This window comes from Sesamum indicum, linkage group LG3 (genome assembly GCF_026168435.1).
Source record: "Sesamum indicum cultivar Baizhima isolate 11 linkage group LG3, ASM2616843v1, whole genome shotgun sequence".
Lineage (NCBI taxonomy): Eukaryota > Viridiplantae > Streptophyta > Magnoliopsida > Lamiales > Pedaliaceae > Sesamum > Sesamum indicum.
The window spans coordinates 20,468,476-20,490,661 of NC_142659.1; the positions used below are offsets into that span (position 1 = coordinate 20,468,476).

General features: G+C 33.6%; 2 protein-coding genes across 3 annotated transcripts; both read left to right on the forward strand.

The window, feature by feature from the left end:
- Nucleotides 1-99: 99 nt before the first annotated feature.
- On the forward strand, nt 100-10,664 carry LOC105158212 (coiled-coil domain-containing protein SCD2). Its single transcript, XM_011074876.3, has 17 exons — nt 100-775; nt 1,464-1,639; nt 3,981-4,053; nt 4,237-4,278; nt 4,406-4,468; nt 4,837-4,886; nt 4,955-4,982; nt 5,154-5,228; nt 5,322-5,432; nt 5,536-5,596; nt 5,922-6,035; nt 6,128-6,240; nt 6,432-6,501; nt 7,013-7,054; nt 7,481-7,521; nt 8,814-8,940; nt 10,281-10,664. The coding sequence occupies exons 1-17, from the start codon at nt 401-403 to the stop codon at nt 10,406-10,408; spliced, it is 1,689 nt and encodes a 562-aa protein (XP_011073178.1). The 5' UTR covers nt 100-400; the 3' UTR covers nt 10,409-10,664.
- Nucleotides 10,665-17,773: 7,109 nt separating this feature from the next.
- On the forward strand, nt 17,774-20,943 carry LOC105158213 (serine carboxypeptidase-like 45). Of its 2 annotated transcripts, none has more exons than XM_088878902.1 (10): nt 17,774-18,330; nt 18,462-18,563; nt 18,677-18,772; nt 18,883-18,975; nt 19,076-19,155; nt 19,272-19,553; nt 19,656-19,780; nt 20,130-20,222; nt 20,328-20,459; nt 20,556-20,943. In XM_088878902.1, the coding sequence occupies exons 1-10, from the start codon at nt 18,093-18,095 to the stop codon at nt 20,719-20,721; spliced, it is 1,407 nt and encodes a 468-aa protein (XP_088735028.1). In that variant the 5' UTR covers nt 17,774-18,092; the 3' UTR covers nt 20,722-20,943. The 2 variants fall into 2 exon arrangements, with proteins under 2 accessions (XP_088735028.1, XP_011073181.2); XM_011074879.3 differs by having other exon boundaries at nt 17,776-18,330; nt 20,328-20,445.
- Nucleotides 20,944-22,186: the final 1,243 nt, after the last annotated feature.

Consider the following 22,186-nt stretch of genomic DNA (forward strand, 5'->3'; position numbering starts at 1 on the left):
GCTTGGTTTCCACCTCAATTCATGTAGATTTTCATGTGGTTACTCGTGGTCTCCAACATTCTAAAGCAATCACGCCTCTATGACTACTCATCATAACGTATACAGTAATACACTCATCATTTTTCACAATCTCAATTTCTGAAACAAAATTTCATATAATGTAAACATCGAATTTGACTCCAAATTCAATTTTCCTTCCGATTTCCTCTCGCTTTCAATCCTCAACGGAATCTCATTTTCTTTCCATTTCCATTTCAATTTCCACTACCATTACGATTTCCACTCCATTCAGAAAATCTAGCGCTCCAAAAATCTAGCTCTCGACACCAATCACACACATATACGTATCTGTATATAACATATACAGAATTGTTGCAGTGTAAAGCGAGATCAGCTATTCATGAATCGCAAGAGGACCGAGAGTCCGGTATATGCCCGCCAGTGGAGCGGCGGATCCAGCAGCACGGGTTCCTCGTCGCCGGCCGGTTCGCCGGCTCACCCTCGCTCCAGGCTGCCTCCGGCCGCGACCGGGATGTCGACTATTAAGAGGACTCAGAACGTGGCAGCTAAAGCGGCGGCCCAGCGCCTGGCGCTGGTCATGGCGTCCAAGACTCCTAACGATGATGAGGACGACGAGGATGATGATCTAGGGTTCCGGTTTGGTCCTCCCGCGCCATCGTCATTTTCGAGTAGTAATATTATTAATAGGAGTGACAGTGGCGGTGGCTTGTCTGGGATTTCTCTCTCCAAGATGAATAGATCTCCTTCGCCTGCGGTAAACTTTGATTTTTCTGTTTCACTGATAGTTGTTTGATGTGACTTCATTTTAGTGGACTCGTTGTTGGCTTGTTTTTTTTTCGTTGATCATCTTAATTTAGCTAAGATTAGTTACCACATTGTTTGGAGTGAATTTGAACTTTATTTTGGTCTCTTGTATTTGGAACAATTTTGAATTATTCGATTTCTGCCGCACAATTGGGATCCAATTAAGATCACTGTTAATTTGCGCTGGCTTCATAGAATAAGACTTGCCATCTTTTCCTGGTTAACACCTTAATTTTCAAAATTCGGAGATAAAAGATTAAATATAGGTTTGGCTTATAAAATTGCAGATTTAGTCTAAAAGGGGCCTGTTTTGAAGCATTTTTTATTGTTTCAGTTATGATAACGGTATGAGTATATATAAGCAAGTAAAAGATATTGAGAGGTCCTCCTGCCCTGAAATGTTGCTGAGTCATCAATTGCATCAAATTTTGATATTTTAGATAATGCCAAAAAAATTCTTAATTGGATTGTACACTTTGTTTCCTTTGCATGTGCAGTAACTAGATTTTTGCTTGAGAATTTTGTGCATTTAGGTCAGCATGTTTACCATAAATGAGGATGGGATCCTGATGGATAATGAGTACTGTTTTTTGCTCTTCTTGTGGATTATATTGCAAATTGGGTGTTGTTGTCTGTAGTTAGGTCGAAACTTTATGGACATCACTCCCTCAGTTCGTTCCACATCAGCTGGAAGACCTTCAATGTCTGTTCGTGCAGCAACAACTACAGTGGCACCACCAAGTAGGTCCTCTTTGCGAACTCCAGTTACCATCCCTCAAATTGAACCTCCCAGTAACAGATTAAAAGAAAAGAGGTAAGATCTAATTTTCACATTTTCAATTGTGAATCTTCTGGTGTCTTGTGGGTTTCCTATTGTATGGGATTGAATCGATTGATGAATCCTAGTATAAGTATATAGGGTTGATAGATGAAGTAGGATTGCTAGTTTAATCAGTTTTTTGGGTCACTGGGTGGCCGTGGCCAATTGCTCACAAGTCACAACATAAGCTTGCAAATATAAGCTTATCATCATTATTTCGTTTTTTTTCTTTTCGTGTTTTATTAGGGTAGTTAGTCTTTCGTATTGTATAATACATTCTCACTTATTTTTGATATATGTACATGTGTTCTCCCGTAGGTTTTACTGAAGTAATTGCTTTAAGTATGCATGGCCTTTGTTGTCATCTATAAATACATGTATGCTCCCTTAGGTTTCAATAATTAACAATAGTTACTTTAAGTATCCCTACCCTTTGTCATCATCTATAAAGTGGAGAAGTTGTTGTGATGGAAAATGATGACATATGAAGAATCATTAATACTCAAGTTTTGCCCTCAAGCCAACTAATTTAGGGTTTTAATTTTTTTTAGATAAAATTGCCTATTGCATGAACCTCTTTCAGGTTGAGATAGATCAGGGTTAATAATTTAAAAATTGTAAAGAAAAAATTATAATATACTGTAACCTCTGCCTAATTAAGTTGTTTGGTGTAATGATTTGGGCTGAAGTTATTACAACAAATGACAAATGTTGTATTTTTATTTTTTTCAAAGGAGACATCTTTTACTACGATACCTTCCTTTTTCTTATCCTTTTCCCCCCAAAAAGCTAACATCTCACATAATTTATTTTTTAGTTAAGCCATTTGTCTATTTTTCTTTTAATTTTATTTTTTTGGTTCTTCCTTCTATTAGTATTTCTTTTATCAAAATTTGTGTTGTTATTAGAATTTGTAAATACATTAATAATATTTTTAAAAAGTATTTTAATGTTTTAAATAAATTAACATGACAAAACTTACTCCAAAAGAAAAGTAATTATTTATGAAAATATAATATAGAATTATTCAATAATATTTTTTTAATTTCAAAATATAATTTCAGTTGGTCCACATAATACTCTTTGTGTTACTCCTCGTTTGGGTAGAAGTCAGACTACAGATATTCCAAATAAGATGGACTAGACACAATCACCTGTAGACAATGAAGCGGCCAGCCAAACCAAAATTGTCGCCAGCAAGCAAGTGTGTCAAGATAAAATTTTAAACTATTATTGTTAATTTGTTAGAAATTTTAATAAATCATATAAATTTTGATAAAAAATACTCGTAAAAAGAATACCTAAAAAAAATAAGAAAGAATAGACCAAAATGTCAGTTAAAGCAATGTCTTGGGCATAATTAAAAGAAATTAATTCTGTCGAGATATTACTTTAAGTAATGTCTTGGCTTGGAGTTTTTAAAAAAAGTTAAAAGGGAGATGTTACAGCAGAAGATGTCTACCTTAAAAAAAAAAATCTACTTGTCATTTGGTATAATGACTTGAACACAAGTCATTACACAAGTTGTAAATGAAATGACGACTTGCGTTAACTTCCAAAGATTTTAAAGTTTATGGCATTTTATGAATTTTCTTTTCTTTTGCCTTTTCTTTTTCCATTCAATTCTTAAGTTATTAACCTCCACTTATGCTCTCTGAAATTATGTCCATTTCCCCTAGCATTTATTGTCATTGTACTAGCCCCACTTGAAAATGAAAAGTTTAAACCCCCTAATGTTGTCCAACATTACAAAAAGATCTCGTAAAGTTTGTGCATACTTACACAAATCCTCTGGAGTTGATCCAATCTATACAAATTTCTCTTGAATATAGTCTTTCTAACTTATGATAAAATTTTAAATCATGTTCTGGAATATCTTTTAAGTGCACTCTAAACTACTTTAATTAAGATTTTTAGTGGTTAGAAAATTATTTGCACATATGTCTTAACGGCCTGTTTGTTTGTGTTTTCATTTTTCATTGTTCAGGTGAAAATATGTATTCCCAATTTTGTATAGGTTTTCATGTGAAATGAGAATGTATTTCGATTAGTTAATGAGATTGTGTTTTATTTTTAACTGCGGTGTCAAATCAATAATTTTTTCAATGAAAATATGTATAAACAAACATTTTGCACTTTAATTATTGTTTCAAAAACTGAAACTGTATATGAAAACACAAACAGGTTCCGATCAGATTATCTTCTATTTTTAAAAACTGATGAGAATATTAGTGTTGTTGCCACCATCTCATTACATAGACAACCATATGTTAGCGTGTATCAAATAGCATAATAGCAGGGCTTTTGAATCCTTGTTTGGTGGCAAATATTGCAGGTTTTTACCTGATGTAGGGCGTGACCTGAAAGATTCTCCAAATCAGCATGAGGCTTCTGCACTTCGTGATGAAGTATGCCTCTTAAACCAACTCCAATATTTCTAAGCTAGCTTCTCTAGTTCTAACCACTGCTGCTTTCCATAAGCTTTTTAGGTTTCTCATTCCTGGTACTCTTCTTTATAGTTGATGTCTTTACTGTTAAACTGTAAAGGGTCCATGTTTATTTGGATTGGTTAACATCATGTTAATTTGCAGCTTGATATGCTACAAGAAGAAAATGAAGTAATTTTAGATAAGGTGAGTTCTTGATTGTCCCTGTGCATGGAAATAAATTAAAAAACCATATGTGAGTAAAAGAAAAAGTTAAAAAGTAATCACTATACTAATTCTTTTAGTGTAATGTAATGGCTAATTTGCCCCACAGCTTCATCGTGCAGAGGAAAAACGTGAAGAGGCAGAAGCCAGAGCCCGGGAGCTGGAGAAACAAGTTAGTTCAATCATTCCGTGTTCCTTCAGTTTGAAATTTTCCATGATTTTGGTTTTTTCAGATGGAATCGAGTTAATTGTTTTGTTCTAAACTTAATGTGCTCTCTCTGGAAGCTGCATCACTTGTTTCATTAACTACAAATTTATTTGGATTATGTACATTAGTTGTGAATGCTATTTATATTTCTTTTTCTAAGTTCACTTTCGACACTACCCTGATATGTGGGTTATCTTTACTCTAAGTGAATACAGCAGTTGCATTATGCTCCTCCTTGTTCATCTATGAGAATTGAAACGACGACTCCACCTTTGCTAGTGAATCCATGCCGGTTTGTTATTCTTCTTAACTGTTTGATTTAAATATTACAGGTTGCTGCCCTGGGAGAAGGTGTATCCTTGGAAGCTAAATTATTGAGCCGGTAAAGTTCTATTGCTTAACTTTGTTGAAGCTTCTTAACATTGTGGCTGATGGTGAAATCATTTGCAGAAAGGAAGCAGCTCTGCGACAAAGAGAGGTCTCTCTCTCTCTCTCTCGATATCGGTTGATGCTCACGGCTCACCCACAGAAACATATATTTAAACTAGTGCATATTATGCTGTTATGTATACATATTTTTGTGGATGCACATGGATGAGTATGTTAAACTGAATCCCTATGTTACCCTGTATGTATGCGCTCACTACAGGCTGCTTTGAAAGCAGCGCAGCAGTCAACGGATGGAAGAGATGGACAACTTGCAGCTCTCCGTGCAGAACTTGAGGTTGTCATATGCTTCTCATTTGCAGCCTATTGTCCTTCTAATTAATACGCATCTACTTGCATTATGACAAAATTGTTTTAAATTTTTGGTTAGAACCTAAAAGATGAGACTGCATCTGCTCAAGAACAGCTTCATGAAGCTGAATCTGAAGCAAAAGCTCTTCGGACAATGACACAGAGGATGATTTTGACGCATGAAGAGATGGTTGCTCGTTCAATTCTTATCAGATATTACGAATGATACTCTAAACATTAGCTTTTATGGAATTCCTAACTTACATTATCAATTTTGGGTTTTCTCTTTCAAGGAAGAGGTTGTTTTGAAGAGATGTTGGCTTGCTCGTTATTGGGGCTTAGCTGCACGTAATGGTAATCTACTTGAAATGATGTCCGGTGATAGAAAAACTAATGCACGAAGATAAGCATTGCATGCTTTAGTTTAAGTGTCACCCTCTTTGAGGGACTAAAGACATGTTAAAATTTTGTCTTTCAAATTTGCATGTCATTTTTTAGAAGATTTATTTTGTATAACAATTGATTATGTGAAACATTTTTATAGGTGAAAATGGTATCTAACAGACTTTGCTCTCGCTCGAATTGGTTCTTTATTTCTTGGTTCATTTCTTTCAGTGATGTTCAATCTATGAAAGGAAATTTGATCTTCATGTGTGATCAATACTTCTGTGCCCTACAGGTATATGTGCAGATATAGCAGCTTCCAAGTATGAGCACTGGTCATCTTTAGCGCCACTCCCCTTTGAGGTTGTCGTCTCTGCTGGACAGAAAGCCAGAGAGGAATCCTGGAATGGTGTGAACTCTTGCATAGCATTACTAGCTATATTTGAATTGTTTTTAAATGTCTCATGTGTTCATGTCAACATTCTTTCTGGCATTAAGCAGGTGGGGATGATTCAGATAGGAGCACTCGTGATTTTAATGATTTAACTGGGGAAGGAAATATTGAGAGTATGCTGTCAGTTGAGATGGGTTTAAGGGAATTAGCTTCTTTGAAGGTTCTCCAGTTTTTTTATCTTGTGATTCATATGAATTTGACTTTCTAATGTCCTGTTTTGCTGTTCCATATATATATATATTATCCTCGAATTGTTGTAGCTTTCATTGTAAGCTCAATGAATACAGCCATTCTACGTTGAGGATATCAACGTCCTCGTTATTTCTTTCTCACTCATCTTTCTTACTGAAGATTGAGGATGCTGTTGTGCTTGCATTGGCCCAGAACCGACGTTCAACCTTAGTTCGCCAGTCCTTCTCAGGTATGGGCCAAATGTGAGTCGAGCTGCATATGTAATGAAGGGATTTTTATTTATTATGTCATAGTTGATTGAAACCTGAAGAACATTAGGCATATTGATACTTGCTCAACTAATTTTGCTTTAATATATTATTATTTCTCATTTTCTTGTCTGCGTGTACATTGTTAACATTTAGTAATTGTTTAGTCTTTTTGTTTCACCTGATATATTTAATATGCCGTGAATTTTCCCAAGGATACAATTTCAGTATATTTGAATAAGTGGATTCTATAACAACATGGTTTGCTTTTCTATAATATGGTGAAATATAACTTTATCTCGATTATGCTTTCTTTCACTTAATACTGTGGATATACAAATAGCACACTGGCCTGCATGCATCCTGTACAGAAGTTTCCAGATCTTCTTAAGCAACTTTTTATTTCTATAAGCTTCTTGTGCATTTTTTTAATGATAATTAGCTTAATAATAATAATCATCTAAACTTGCTCTTTGTTCTGCTGTATTGTAGATCCTAAATTGTCTGGTGATCCCAAGTACATGGAGGCGTTCGGTAAGAAACTAGGTCTTTTTATCAACCTCCTGAAAGATGGACACTGGCATTTCTATTCACCTTTTATTTCTTCGTGGGTGAAGTAGTAATTATTTTTCCTAACTTAAATTTATGAAACTATGAGCTGATTCCCCTTTTACATTGAGCTTCATGTCTGCATTACTAGACAAGTAGGATATCACTAAGTGGTTGCCATCTACTTTTATTGGCATAAAATAGTTGTCTTCCTAAAGCTTCTTTATAGATATAACTGATGCAAAATTAATTGAGCATTTAACCATATGGTCATTCTACTCTGCCCTTTATTTGCCCAACTTCTGCAAGAGAGATGTGTTTCTGATTATGCTCGAAGATTTGTTTGCTTTCTTTGACACTGGTTTGAAATATTATTCACAAAATATTCAACATCTGTGTGCTTGGTTGCAGAATTGAGTCAAGAGGAGTCTGAAGATGTTCTTTTTAAGGAGGTCTGTTTTATACTTATTTCAAGTTCATGTTTTCTGCTATTATAATTCTTAGGAATTTTTACGTTGTTTGCTGTGTTTCCATGAGCACCACAGTGTACCATTTACTTGTACCAGTCTAATTCTGAAACAGTTGGTCTAATAATAGTCCTGTGTGGCACATTTTGTGTTCATTGTTTATGGGAGGATGCAAAGTTGTGACTTTGCAGAACAGAAGTTCATGGACATGCAAAGAACATATAGCTGGAATATGTTGACAAAAGGTTAGGCATCAGTTCCACAATCTATCAGTTCCCGATTCAGGAAAACTGATGTGATCAGGCTTGGTTCATGACAATGAAGCTTGAGATGTCCATACCTATGAGAGGGCAATATTTTTTTCCTCCAAGAGGAGGGGACAGAGCTTTGTCCAGGAGTTATCTTATCTATAAGACACTTCCCTTAAACTTCTTGCTCGCATTTCCTTTCTGAGACGGAATAAGACTTTTATCACTAAATAGATCTCTATTTCTTTTTTTGGTGGGGGTGGGGGCGTTGGGGGCGGGAAAGGCCTCTATCAAAATAATAGTGTCGACACTACAAACTCTGGACAACCACTCTTCAGATCATTCTGTGCAAAGTACACCAAACTTAGATTTTTTTCAGTTCTCATTTAAAACCATGCCTTATCAAAATAGTCCCAGCTTTTGGGAAGGAGGGAGTGTAATGTTATTAAAGAATTTAAACAAGTAATTCACCCTTTGGATATAGTTGGTGTTATTTATCTTTGCAACTGTAAGCTATGCAAGCTGCTCCGGTTTCCAGATTGGGATAACAGGATTTCAATTATATTTTAATTTTTAGTGGAATTTAATTAAGTATTGTTAATATGTAATAAACTATTATTAAGATGAATATTCAAGTTGATGTGTGTAAGACTCTTCTCTATTGTCCCTTCTTAAGCATTGCTTAAAATATTATGAGAGTAAACAGTGATTTATGAGATAGGATGTTTTATTACTAGGCTGCAGGCAGAATATTAACCAAAATATTGTTTCTGTTCTTTTCTTTCTTTTTCCTTTTTCCCCTTTTAAAGGACAAATAAATGTCAATTGTCAAGCTTTTGTCCTCCAAAGATGACTTAGCTTGTATAAAGTCCTTTAAAAGTATGAGACGAGTTATTGGCATTAAATTGACAAAGGTAACATGGGTTTAGATTTTGTACTTTGGTCCGACAATTAGTCTTCCCAAACTTGAACTGTAATCCTGCTGAACATGCATTTATCTATGTCTAAAGTTTGATATCATGCTTGTAGGCGTGGCTTACATATTTCTGGAGAAGGGCAAAAGTGCATGGTGTTGAGGAGGATATTGCAGACGAAAGACTTCAACTATGGATAAGCCGCAGTGGACAATCTCCAACTTCACATGATGCTGTTGATGGTAATAATAATTACTGTAATATTTTTGTTTCTTACTTCTAAAATAAGAGTGGATAATTTGATCCATATTTGTGGGATCTCTAATTTTCAAAAATGAGTATGCATTGGGGATGCTACACTAGAAATGGTATATGTAGTAGTTCCCTCTTCTGATCTGCTGACACTGGTCAACCACTTCTAATTTACCTTGTTTTGTTAACCTTTTGATATGTAAGGACACCTCCCCAAATGAATTTCCCGTTGTTATGTTGACCAATCAACTAGACTGAGTTTCTAAATTCAATTTTGAACAATTTAATATTTCTTTTATTAATAATTAAATTCTATTAAATTGCATAATGAATTAAGATGGGCAAGTTTGATTGCATAAAAATTATTTAAGTGTGACAGAAAAAGTAAACAGAATAAATAGTTGACTTCATAAATCAAGTCATCTAAGTTTCAGTTCCTGAGCTTGTTGACAAAAACAGGTGGTTGAATTGATGTCAGAGTTCTGATGGCAGTGGTTGGAACTTGGACGTGGTTGATATTCTAGTCCTGGTGTGGCTGTTAGCTTGTCAATTGTCTGTGGGTGTGTGCTTGCATGCTTGGTGAAACTTCATAAATGATAGCCCATCTTGTGAAAAGGTTGCAGAGAGCAGTAAAAACTGATCAGTTTTAGATAGTTATATCTCACCTGTCTATTTAGTCAGCACCCACGCTTAATATATCTGAAAGCAGGCATATTCTTAGCTTCATCATTTCTGTCCCTAATCTGCCTATAAATCTTCCCTTGACTCTACACTAAGGAACGTGTACTTCTAGAAACTTCAAGATTTTGACAATATGGTTTGGTGTGGATGAACAGAGTCTTGGTTTAAAATTTGACAATATTGAGTGCTGTATACGTAGAGCTTAGAATGGATATTATTCTTAAAGGTATACACTTCAGTGCGCTTTGGTTACTTGTCCAACCCTTAAAAGATAATAGACATAATGTAGTTAACGATGAAAGGAAGAATTTGATCGGGCTGTGTGGTTAATGACTTTGCGCTGTTTAACATCTTCAAACAAAATACAGATTCTTCCTCGAACTTGCATGGTACTGTTGAACTCTACAATCTAAACCATGTATATTTGAATCATTAGATTAGATATTTTGGTCGGTTCTGTCTTGAGTTTGCATGGTTTCTATCAGAGCGTGGCTGTTGACATCAAAGGAAATTCTCATTTTTGCACTTGCTAGTGTTAGCCATTGTTACATGCCATTTCATTTCTTTCTTTCTTCTTTTAGAAGTTTGATGCATATGGCTATACCTGCTATTAATGCCTCAAGGGTTTTAATAGTTGCTCATATGACAGTTGAAAGAGGCTTAACGGAGCTGAGGAAATTGGGAATAGAACAGCAGCTGTGGGAGGCATCCCGGAAGGAAATTGGGCAACCTGCATTTGCCAATGGCAAACATACTCCCACAGAATCAGAATCATAGTGGATTCTCAAACAGTTGTTTCTAGTTTCTTCCTCAATCTGCTTTTCTGTATTTACTTTCCTCAATACAAGTTTTGTGTTGGTTTCTGTTGGCCTTTTAAGTCTTTTGAGAAATCCGAAGTCGAACCAAAGGTTCATATTCTGTGAAGTTGAGAAAATGTAAAGCTCATTTGTATTATAGAGTATATACTGGATGAGACAAGAAACAAGTTGAAAGCTTTGCCTTCGAATTATTGAAAACGCACTATTCCATCTGATTTGATTTTGCAGTTACATGAGCTGTTTTCATTCTCAGTGAATTTTGAGATCAAAACATTTACATGGAAAGTTAAATAGTTTTATACTCAGACCTTCGTGCTGGAAAATATTTGGAAAGATTGTAATTTGTTTACTAGTAATGCAATTTCATTCTCTGAATACTCTCTTAACATGTTTGGCTGTGTTAGATATGGGACAAGCAGTGCAAAATTACTGGTCCAAAAGCAGTTGGAAGAAAGAATGTGCAGAAAGTGCTCCTGTGCAAGGAGACAGACAAGAAGCAAAAGGTTGGTCAGTCAATCCAAAACAAAAAGATCAGGAATAACAGGGTTTTTATAATTGTTGGTGTGTTCAATTAGCATAGGGTCTTTATTATGCAACACAGCAATGAGTAAAGAGCCATACAAAAGTAAAAGTTGTGCAAAGAGAATTACAAACTGAAGCAAGGGTTGTAAGTTGAATAAAGGTTGAAGAGAAATGTTTTCTGAACAAGTCGGGGGAATGCATATGTTTATATGGTTAATTGCATCTAAACTCTATTTGAAAATGTGATATTATACTTTTGTTTCAAAAAAGTTTCAAAATCACTTCATCCTCTTCAAAAGTACTCTATTTACATTTGACTCTCTTCTGTCGGGGTATGGATGGAAAAATACTAAAGCTTAAAAAAAAAAAAATTATAAAACTTCTCAATATGGCTCTTTACTTTACATTTTCATGAATATTTTTGTACTTATAAGGGAATAAATATAATATATATAAATATATAGAGTGAGGTTAATATTATTTATAAAATTATTATATGGGAATATTAAATGAGGGCTAAAATTAAAATTTTATGTTTTTTTTTTACTAACATCAGGATTTTTCTTCCAAATCATAACGAGAGGGAGTTAAGTGTAAATGATGAATTTTCGGAAAAGGTGTAAGTGTAATTTTGAATTTCTTTTTAAGAAAAAATATAATTTTATATTTTTAAGGAGAATCTAAATATAATTAAGTCACCATTTGCAACTTGAGCATGGGATTCACAAAAAGAGCATTATCTTTTGGGCGTGCCAAACATGGATAAGCTTTTTTAGGACAGGCCCTCTACCTAAACTAATCTATGTAGCTTCTTTCACGGAAGGCATGCACCATCACTACTATATATGCGCGTGCCTCTCTTTGCCTTAGCCACTAATTATGCCTTGTTCATCTTATACCTCATTCATTTAAATTAACAATGCATGTTGCTCAAGTGTGGAATTGATTCAATCCTACCAACCGTGCTAACAAAGAAACACTTCTCACATCCATTATAAACAAAAAACTTAGATGATTTTTAAATTTTATAATCGTTTTTCTTTATCTTGACATATTTTAAAGTTAAAATTACGAGTCTAGAAAGTTAAAAGTCGATAATAGTTCATGGCACCGAATCATACGTCACATCACTTAGCGACCTGCATCGTCCAAGCAGCACGAAGGTAGGGGTTCTGGAGCTGACCCTCGAAAAGTTTTCTAGACATCACTTCTTTTTGTTTTGGATAGATTTATAATTTCATAATATCTTACAAATATAAGTAATTGATGAGTGGTTTCAACTATAATTAATAATATTCTATCTTTACAAAATTAAGGAATAATTATATTTACACCTCTTCATTTATGGTCTGTTTACAAAATCGCCCTTATTATTTACATAATTACATAAACCACCCCTAACAGCAAGAAAACATGTATAACTTGTATAACATTGTTGATATTTCTAGGGGTGTATATATAAATTTTCAAAAAAAAAATGATTTATATGAATAATATCGACGTTTCTAATATGTACGTATAATCTTTTAAAAAATAAAAATAATTTATATAAATAAGTCATAAATCAGAAAGTATAAACGTAATTGTCCTAAAATTAGTTCTAAGTGAATACTCGACGTACAAATACTATTGACAATGCGTCCTACGTTTTATTTTTTAATTTCAATATTTTGCTCTTGTTTTATAATTCGTCAACGGATTCAATAAAACGTGTGCGTGAAGTTGAAGTAATTCAACATTTCGACTCTGCTTTTGGAGGAATTAATCCTGGGAAAAAGGGAATGTTTGAAAAGTTGTGGTTCTGTCTGAATGAAAAATCAACTTCTTCAATAGCTTTTCTTTTCCCTCAAAAGTGAAAAAGGCTGAGACCAAAAGGAAAATATAGCCCAGAAGTTAGCACTGCATAACAAAGCACCATTTTTATTTAATACTCTTCACTTTCTCCTAAAAATGACAATTGTCATCATGAATTGGTACGCGTTCCATATCGATTATAAATAAAAAATTAGAATGGCTTATTAGCCCCGACTTTTCATTCCTTCAACGATGCTTGTTTTCAAAATTAAATTTGTGAAGCTCTAATTGAGATGAATAATACTTCATACAATAAGATATAATTTGCGTTTCGCGATGCATCAATTGATTTAAATTCCATAAATTTTATTTATTTTTATTAGTTATTAATATATTACTCGTTGTAATTGTTCGAGTAAATTAATATAATATCTCTTTGAGATTTGACATAATTATGATTTTTTTATTAAATTTTGAAAAAGTTAAAAATACCATCCCTTGAGAAAAAATAATTATACAGCCTGTAGATGGTGATGTATATATTACTACTTTACTATTGTTGATTTTTTAAAAAATTATGAAAAAAATAAAAAAAAATAAGTGGAGAATATTAATCCATAAAAATATTTTTAATAAATTACAAAAAAATATAAAATTGTAATTCATAATAAAAAAAAGACATATTTGTTAGTTTATCATAAAAATTGATTAAAAAATTAATAGAGATCAATGAAATAAACTTGTTATTATACAAATATTAAAATTAGTAGAATATTTGATCATTCCAAATAATGAAAATGTATATATATATATATATGGTAAAATTTTTAGAGAAAGTGGGGGTAATGTTACTGTATTTGGAGTAGAGAGTAATTGATTAATGTATTAAAGAAATGGTGGGTTAATGAAAGCAGTTGCATACATTTGTGAGCCCAAAATGGCAGTAATGATTGCAAGACCACATGGGAATGTACCTTACAACTGTTTATTTTATTGCAAGAGACTCTCTCTCCCCCTCAATAAGATAACCAAATTAAGACACTGTTTAATCACCTCCACTCCTCCTAAAAAAACCCTTAAAACTAATCTTACCTTTGTCCCTATGCATTCAATTTTTTGACTGAGTATGATATAAGCAAAACGTTCCATATTGATTGTAAAGAAATTTGAATAGTTTATAAATTTTAAGGAATTTATTCGCTAGTAAGATGTTTTTCTTGGAATAAAAGTCCGTTATATTGTCTTGTCGTTGACGTAATGCTTCACTTTATTTTTGCATGAATTTTTAGGAAGAAGAGTTATCTGAGTTTATAAATCACTCATATGCTCCTAGCTCATCTGTATTTGGTATGTGATGTTTTGCCTGTGTTAGAGGTAGAAAATGTCTCTGTTGAATAGTACGATGTCTTTTTTAAATGTTTTGAAGTTTAGTCTTTTTTATCCCAAATTTACTTATTTTTTTCAGTCAAGAGTTCACAACTGGGAAACATTGACCGTAGCTTCCAATCATAGCCCTCAAATACTCAAGTCAGTACTATCACTCCAAGCAAAAAAACATATAATAGGTTCAATTCTATGCCTAGTAAACAAGACGTTAGGGTACTTACAGTAGTGGTTTCAATTGAATTAATCACATCAATATAACGTATAACATTGAACTGTGTCAATATAACACATACCATATGACTTAACTTGATAACAACGTTAACAGAATCCATCCAATCTAAATAAAAACACGCACATCTTAAACTATTCATTTTGTTTTCTCCTATAAAGTCACATTTTCACCTTGTAATAATTCATCTTCTACAACTCATATAATACATACATATATACATATATCCCTACTATGTGTGTCTTCCTGCCTTTGGCAGTTATGTAAGTGGGAAACAGAGAAGATACAAGAATATTTTACTTTGGTGTAAAGCCATGTTCTTGCACTTGAGCAGGTGGGGTGGGGGTGGGGGTGGGGGGGGTAGGGTATAATAATGGGGTGGGTGAATGAATGCTTGTGAAAAGTGAAAATGGCAATGGGTGGGGGGTGGGGGTGGGGGGGGTGGACACCTTGTGACTATATATTAGAATAATTAAGATGATGCATTCCCTCACAAGGGTCAAACAAAATAACACCACATAAGTACATAAAGAAGATTTTTCCAACATTTTGTATTCAATTTGTGACAGTTGTTTTTGTACTCCACTTTTTTTCCCAATTTATTTATTAAAATTTGCCCATTTTCTTGGTTTATTAATTTAATATTTTGCCTATAATCATGACCATCTGAAAATTCTTGACATGATTGATGATCAAATCTTGATTAATGTAGACCAGGCTCATTTACAGAAGGTGCTGATGTGACTTTGGACTCATCATTATTACAACCTAAAGAGATAATGTTTTTTCTATTATGTTTGGATTATTATTATTATTAGGTTTTACTCATATTCTTCCTCTTTGATTAATCAAACATAATATTATTATATGTGAATCAAAAATTCTCCCAAGAACTGCACATAACTGGGGTGGCATGCTTTTTTTTTTTTTTTGTTAAATTTCTATGGTGGATTAGTGATTAAATAATTAATATTTTATTTAAATATCATGAGTTTGAATTTAATAAAAAAATGTCTAATTTACCACTTTGTGTGGTTGTATTAAGGACCACCAGTGGCCAGCTTCACTCAAAACATCAAATTTGTGATTTTATATGGGATTTATCTTGGGTCGACGATGACCGACTTATAATACTTGATTCAGTAAATTGATATATAATGGGCTAAAACCTCACTGAAAACATAAATATCATCATTTTATATGGGATTTACCACAAACTGACAGTGACCGACTTATAATGCTTGTCCGATAAAATTAGTATACCATGGGCTAAAACTTCATTAGAAACATAAATTTCATCACTTATAATGTATTTATCATGGGCAGCCCCGCCCGTGACCGAATTATAGTATTTTTAACTCGATAAAAATATTATATAAATGAAATGTAAATTTTTATCATTTTATATGAGATTTTTGTGGATTGATGTGACCGATTTATAATACTCGCTCCAATATATATTGGACTTAGATAATTTCCAACAAGTCCGGATGAAACGAAATTCCATTATTCCATAGTAGCTAAATTTTTTTAGCTGAAATAATCACAACGAATTTAACTAGATTTATTCTTTAGACCATATAAAAAAAAAAAGGAAAATTGTTTGTTGGGGAGACAACATTATAATAGTGGTCACTCTCACCAATTTTTCCAAAGAAATAGAAAAGCAACCTTGTAAACATAAAGCCGCTTTCCAAGGTACATAATACATATATATCTCACCTAGTCTACCACCAACAACAAACGAATCATAGTACATGTAAATACTAGTCTACTTTTTCCTTTTTCCTTTCAATTTTTTTGTAATAATTATATTTATGCTTCTTATTTTATGATCTGTTTATATAAATTATCTCTAATAATTAAAAAAAAAAAGAATGATTTGTATATTATTATTAATATTTTTATATGCGTAATTTTTTAAAAAGTATGAATGGTTTGTGTAAATATTTTCGATGTTTCTAATAGATTTATGTGTAATTATCTAAAAGGAATGGGTAGTTTGCATCAACAGATCATAAATTAGGAGGTGTAAATATAATTATTTTTAGTCTTTTTCCAAGAGAGGTCCTAGTTTTATTGGATTCGAGATTAATCGACACTTGCCGTTTATAATTGTCGTTGGCCCGACGGAAATTTGTACATAATATGGGTTCAAACAGGAGATTTTTTTACTGGATAAATCGTCTACACATGTGTAAAAGCAATGTTAGTTAAGCCGTTGGACCAACTATTACTAGTACAATGGAATTTTTTTACCCAAATCAGGTTCGATCGAACCAAACCAATTACAGAACAAGTGTGATATACTTGTCATGCGATTGATCACTTTTGCTAAACTGCACGTCAATCACACGACAAATATATTGTACTTTCCATATAATTAATTTAGATCCAACCAAATTCCATTTGAATTAAAATTTACCAAGGCACTACTACTCCTTTTAGCTCATATATCCTTTCACACACAACCAGAAACGGGATAACTGCAGTTTTGATCCTCATATTATACCACTAATTTGTTTTCAGTTCCTAAACATATTGAACCTCTATTTTAGTCCTTTAAATTTTAAAATATTAATGATTTTGGTCCTTAGACCTAATTAATGACTATTTTACCCTTTTAAAGAAAATATATAATCCAACTATCTTTTCCCTATGCTCACGATCAACCCAACATAATTTTGAAAATAAAATTAAGTCTCTATAAATTTATACATTTCTTTGATCATCTTATTCTCTGGTATTCCAAATCATCGGTATTTGCAAGTAGTGTGATTGGAGAAAGTGTAAAATCAAGGACTTGAAATACCCTAAAAACAAGTTGTCAAAGAAAGGTATCACTAGAAGAATTATAACATTTAACTACTTAATTATCATGGTTAATAACGAATAGTTGTAGCAAATAATTATTGACTACATCCACACAACGGTTGTTAGCCGTGGTTTTCGCGAAGGAGGCTAAAAGTCATGGCAAATGTTTTGACCATGGTTCTTCATTGTAGCAAATATTATTTTCATGGTGGAAAAAAATAGCTTTTTGCATCAATTTTATTTAACCGTAGTTAATAAATAATCATTTACCATAATTTTTAGCCATAACCATTAATATTATAGCCAATAATAATTTTTTCTCTAATGTATGAATTTTATGGAGCCTTAATTTTATTTTCAAAAGCATGTTAGGCCTGATCATGAGAATAAGAAAAAGATAGTTGGACTATATGTTCTTCTTGAAAGGGCAAAATTATCATTAATTTGACTTAAAGACCAAAATTATTAATTTTTAAAAAATTAAAGGACTAAAATAGAATTTTTATATGTTTAGAGTTTGAAAAATGAATTAATGGCAACATACGAGTAACAAAACCGTAAATTATCCCACCAGAAACTCAAAACACAAAAACAAGAGAAAAGAACACCACCAGTGTGTGTCTGAATGTGTGTGGGAATCAGTTTCACAAACCTCTTTGATTGTGTTTTGGCTTCTCTTGCAAAGAACACAACCTTTTTTGAGGTTTAAACATTAAAAAACCAGCAAAGAAAAGTGCAATGCTATTTGCTGGAAGGTGTTGTGCCCCACAACTGCACGCTTTCTGCTCAACAGCAATATATACGCACATTCTCTCCACAAGTTTCACAGCCCAAGTGCTTCACCATTCTTCTTCTTCTTCATCATCCCTTTTAATTGTTTGTCGAAATTCCACTGAGAATGACAATGGCTGCAGCTTTATTTCTAGTTTTGAGTTGTCTGATGGGAGTTAAGTCTTCCTATTTGCTGCCGCACCCTGACAAGATCACTCAGTTGCCTGGCCAACCACCTGTGGAGTTCCAGCACTTCTCTGGTTATGTTACTGTGGATGAAAAGAAAGAAAAGGCTCTGTTTTACTATTTTGTTGAGGCTGAAATTGACCCACTTTCAAAACCTCTGGTCTTGTGGTTGAATGGAGGTATAGTTATGACATCATTTTTCAGATTGGTGGTTGAAAACTTTGTTTTTATGGTCTTTTTGGAAAAAGGGTCATCTTAATTTTCATTGGAATTGAGAGAAAAATGTGTGCTTTTGCTGTGATTCTTGAAGGGCCTGGTTGCTCTTCTATTGGTGTTGGTGCTTTTTCTGAGAATGGACCTTTTAGGCCAAACGGACAAGCTTTGCTCAGAAATGAGTACAGCTGGAATAGAGGTAAGATCATAGGTGGATTTGTGCACATGTTCATCCCATCTCCATTGCATTATTTGTTCTGATCCATGTAGAGTGAGGCAAAACTGTAGATTTCATCTCTTGTTATGCTGCAGAGGCAAATATGCTGTACTTGGATACACCTATAGGAGTTGGATTCTCTTACTCAACTGGGGCATCCTCCTATGCAACAGTGAATGATGAGATGACAGGCAAGAAATCATAGGATATCATGTAGTTTTTGTTCTGTGGAGATTAAGGAGCTTTATTAGTGTTGGTTCTGTTCTTTCTGACATTGGCTTTTACTTTGAATTCTCTTTAGCCAAAGACAACCTTGTGTTCTTGCAGCGGTGGTTCCTCAAATTTCCTCAGTATAGGAACAGTAGTCTGTTTATAACTGGGGAAAGTTATGCAGGTATCTATTCGTACATATTTGATGCTATCCATCCCATTACAAGGTTCTTAAGATTAATGCAATCTCTTTCTGACTTTCGTTTCGGGATTTTGTAAATTAGGACATTATGTACCTCAACTTGCCAAGCTAGTAATCGAACTCAACAAGAAGAGAAAGATTTTCAATCTGAAGGGAATTGCAGTAAGCATTTCTTGTAATGAAGTCTTATCTGCATCCTCTGTCTCCTGTTTTGATTTGTCTGTTGGGACAGAAGCTTCCAATTCGACGTGTTTATGATCTGTCTTGTTCTGTTGCAGCTGGGAAATCCACTACTAGAGTTTACGACAGACTACAATTCAAGGGCTGAATACTTCTGGTCGCACGGGCTAATATCAGACTCAACATACAACCTCTTCACTTCTGTTTGCAACTATTCGAGATATGTGAGGGAGTATTACAGAGATTCTCTTTCAGTTCTTTGTTCAAGGGTCATGAGCCTTGTGAACAGAGAAAGTAGTAGGTTTGTGAACAAATATGATGTTACATTAGATGTCTGTATACCATCTGTGCTCTCACAATCCAAGATCATTGCTCCTCAGGTGAGTTATTCACCGAGCATGTTTCTTTGCCTTGGTTCTCTACTTCTTTGGTGTATATCAATCACTTAATACTCTTTTTGGTTGTTCTCTTATACTTACCAGCGTAATTCTGAGAGGATCGATGTATGTGTGGAAGACGAGACTGTAAGTTACTTGAACCGACGAGACGTACAGAAAGCTCTCCATGCCAGGCTTGTCGGAGTGCGCAGATGGGATGTTTGCAGCAAGTAATGCTAACTTTGCTAACTTCTCTCCAAGTAAAACTAGGACAAAACAGATAATGTAAATGAACGGAACACAAAATCAAACAAGGCACAGGCACCATGAACATCAATTATGAGATTAAGAGATTTCAGTTTCTCTCCCACTAAAGCTGAAGATCATTTGAATTTTAGCATCATCTGTAAAAAGGTTTCTCTCGTTGTAGAAGTGCACTAGCCACTAACATGAAAGTTCAAACTTTTTTCTCCTTCATTGTGTTAAATATGTACTGCTTTAGAAGCATTTTCTTGTTTCTTCAAAAGAGCTGTACGTAAATAGAAATTCAGACAAGAGAACCTTTTCACTCTATTGCAGTATATTGGACTACGACATGCTCGACCTAGAGATACCTACTATTTCCATCATAGGATCACTCATCAAAGAAGAAATTCCGGTGCTAATTTACAGGTAAAGATGATTACATGTGTACACTCTTTTTTCCTGCTTTATGCTACATTAACTAAAATATGAGCTCATTATCTACATCGATTGATTCTTTCATCTTCCGAACAGTGGGGATCAAGATTCTGTAATCCCATTGACTGGAAGTCGCACTCTGGTTCACCGACTAGCAAAACAGCTCGGGCTTAACACAACTGTACCATATCGAGTTTGGTTCGAGGGACAGCAGGTAAAAGCACAATCGTAAGTTTGTTTCGCATATGGTGAAGCTATACACATGTATCCATAAATGGCTCAAATGCATTCATCTATATACACTGTTTCATTTTCTTCGTGCAGGTCGGTGGATGGACTCAAGTATACGGCAATCTTCTCTCATTTGCCACCATTAGAGGTGCTTCTCATGAAGCCCCCTTCTCACAGCCAGAGAGGTCATTTGTGCTCTTCAAGTCATTTCTTGATGGCAGGCCTTTGCCACAAGAGTTTTGAGATCATTCGTTGTTGAAGTAAACAGATCAAAGGTTGTAAATAGTGTTGAGCATTTGAGAGAGGTATAGGAATTAATTGAGTACAACATATAGGAGTTTTCTTCCTTCTTTTTTCTTTTTATCTTTGATCTTTTTGGGTTGGGTGGGGGGTAGCTCACCATCCACAGTCTACTTGTGAAATATTTGTAAAAGAAGTGAAAGAGTTTCTGATTTGAATTTAGAGAGATTTTATTTGATTAGTTCAGCATACAAGGATATCTTGGTGCAATATTGTTAGTGGGATATGATTTATAAATAATTCTTGAAAACAAATGTAGGATAATTTAGTCATGAAATACATAATATTATTTAATTTTCAAGTCTCACGAATAAGATTTTATTTCATCTAATTTGAAATCTTTAGCAATTCTTTTTTGTTGTATCTTAAAAATTAAGAATGCTGGAATCAAATTTTTTTGTCTATCAATTAAGATCGATATTTTAAAATTCTGCCAGCCCGATCAGTCAAATCGCCTGAATTACCAACTGATTCACAAAATGGACTGGGCGAAAGAAGAAAATCAAAAATTGCCAAAAATCGACCTTTTCTTTTAAAGAGTCACTCGACCTAGCGGTTGGGCCGGTAAACCGCTTCAACTGGTGTTGGATCAAGCTATTCAAATGATTTGTCTTTAGAGTATAAATAGAATACCAAAATTTTTAACTTTTTCTCCCTTTCTCAGCCAAACACGCCTCGCATCGTCTTTTCTCCATCTTCTCCCCTCTCCCTTAATATATCGGGTAAATTGCAATCTATTTATCTGTGTTATGAAAATAGGCAAATAATCTATTTATGGAAAAAATAAAATAGCAATTTACCCATTTGTGATTTTTAAAATGTAGCAAATTACCTCCCCATGCTTTTAAAATTGATGCAATTTTACCTGCTTAAGCAGTGAAATAAATTGCTTCATTTTTTAAAATATAAAAAGATAAATCGCTATTTATTCTTTATAAAGATCATTTTCGATATCACATAAGATAAATTACATTAAATTCAGAATATATCATATACCTCTTCTCAGCCCTGAGGCAAGCCTACCTCTCTTGCTGTTTAGTTCTTTAGGTAATTTCATTTGTGCAGTGTTGCTTGTATTTGATTTTTTAAATTTATTTTATTATATTGATATATCATATTAAAATACTAATATTAAAAAGAAAAAAGAGCGAAATACAAAAAGGATTGACTTTTAAGTATGTTAGTATTATTTGAAGTTATTCTTAGTGTATTAATTATTATTTATGACATAAATGTGACATAACTAATCCAATCATGATTAATCCAATGATTGGATCGATAACTCATAACCCATTTAAATTTTTTTGTTCGATGAATGATCTGAGTTTCAAAATATTGACAAAAAATAAATTTATAATTGAATATATAAAGAGTTAATTCCACTTGGAGTCCCTTTAGAGTACCGTAATTACACTTTATCCTTT

Bases quoted from the DNA above. Each gene is read 5' to 3' on its own strand.
- LOC105158213 (XM_088878902.1), top strand. From the start codon at position 18,093: ATGACAATGGCTGCAGCTTTATTTCTAGTTTTGAGTTGTCTGATGGGA. The intron at 18,773-18,882 runs GCAAGAAATCAT...AATTCTCTTTAG, and splicing joins AGTGAATGATGAGATGACAG to CCAAAGACAACCTTGTGTTC. The intron at 19,554-19,655 runs GTGAGTTATTCA...TATACTTACCAG, and splicing joins CCAAGATCATTGCTCCTCAG to CGTAATTCTGAGAGGATCGA.
- LOC105158212 (XM_011074876.3), top strand. From the start codon at position 401: ATGAATCGCAAGAGGACCGAGAGTCCGGTATATGCCCGCCAGTGGAGC. The intron at 5,433-5,535 runs GTTGCTCGTTCA...TTCTCTTTCAAG, and splicing joins TTTTGACGCATGAAGAGATG to GAAGAGGTTGTTTTGAAGAG. The intron at 6,241-6,431 runs GTTCTCCAGTTT...TTCTTACTGAAG, and splicing joins GGGAATTAGCTTCTTTGAAG to ATTGAGGATGCTGTTGTGCT.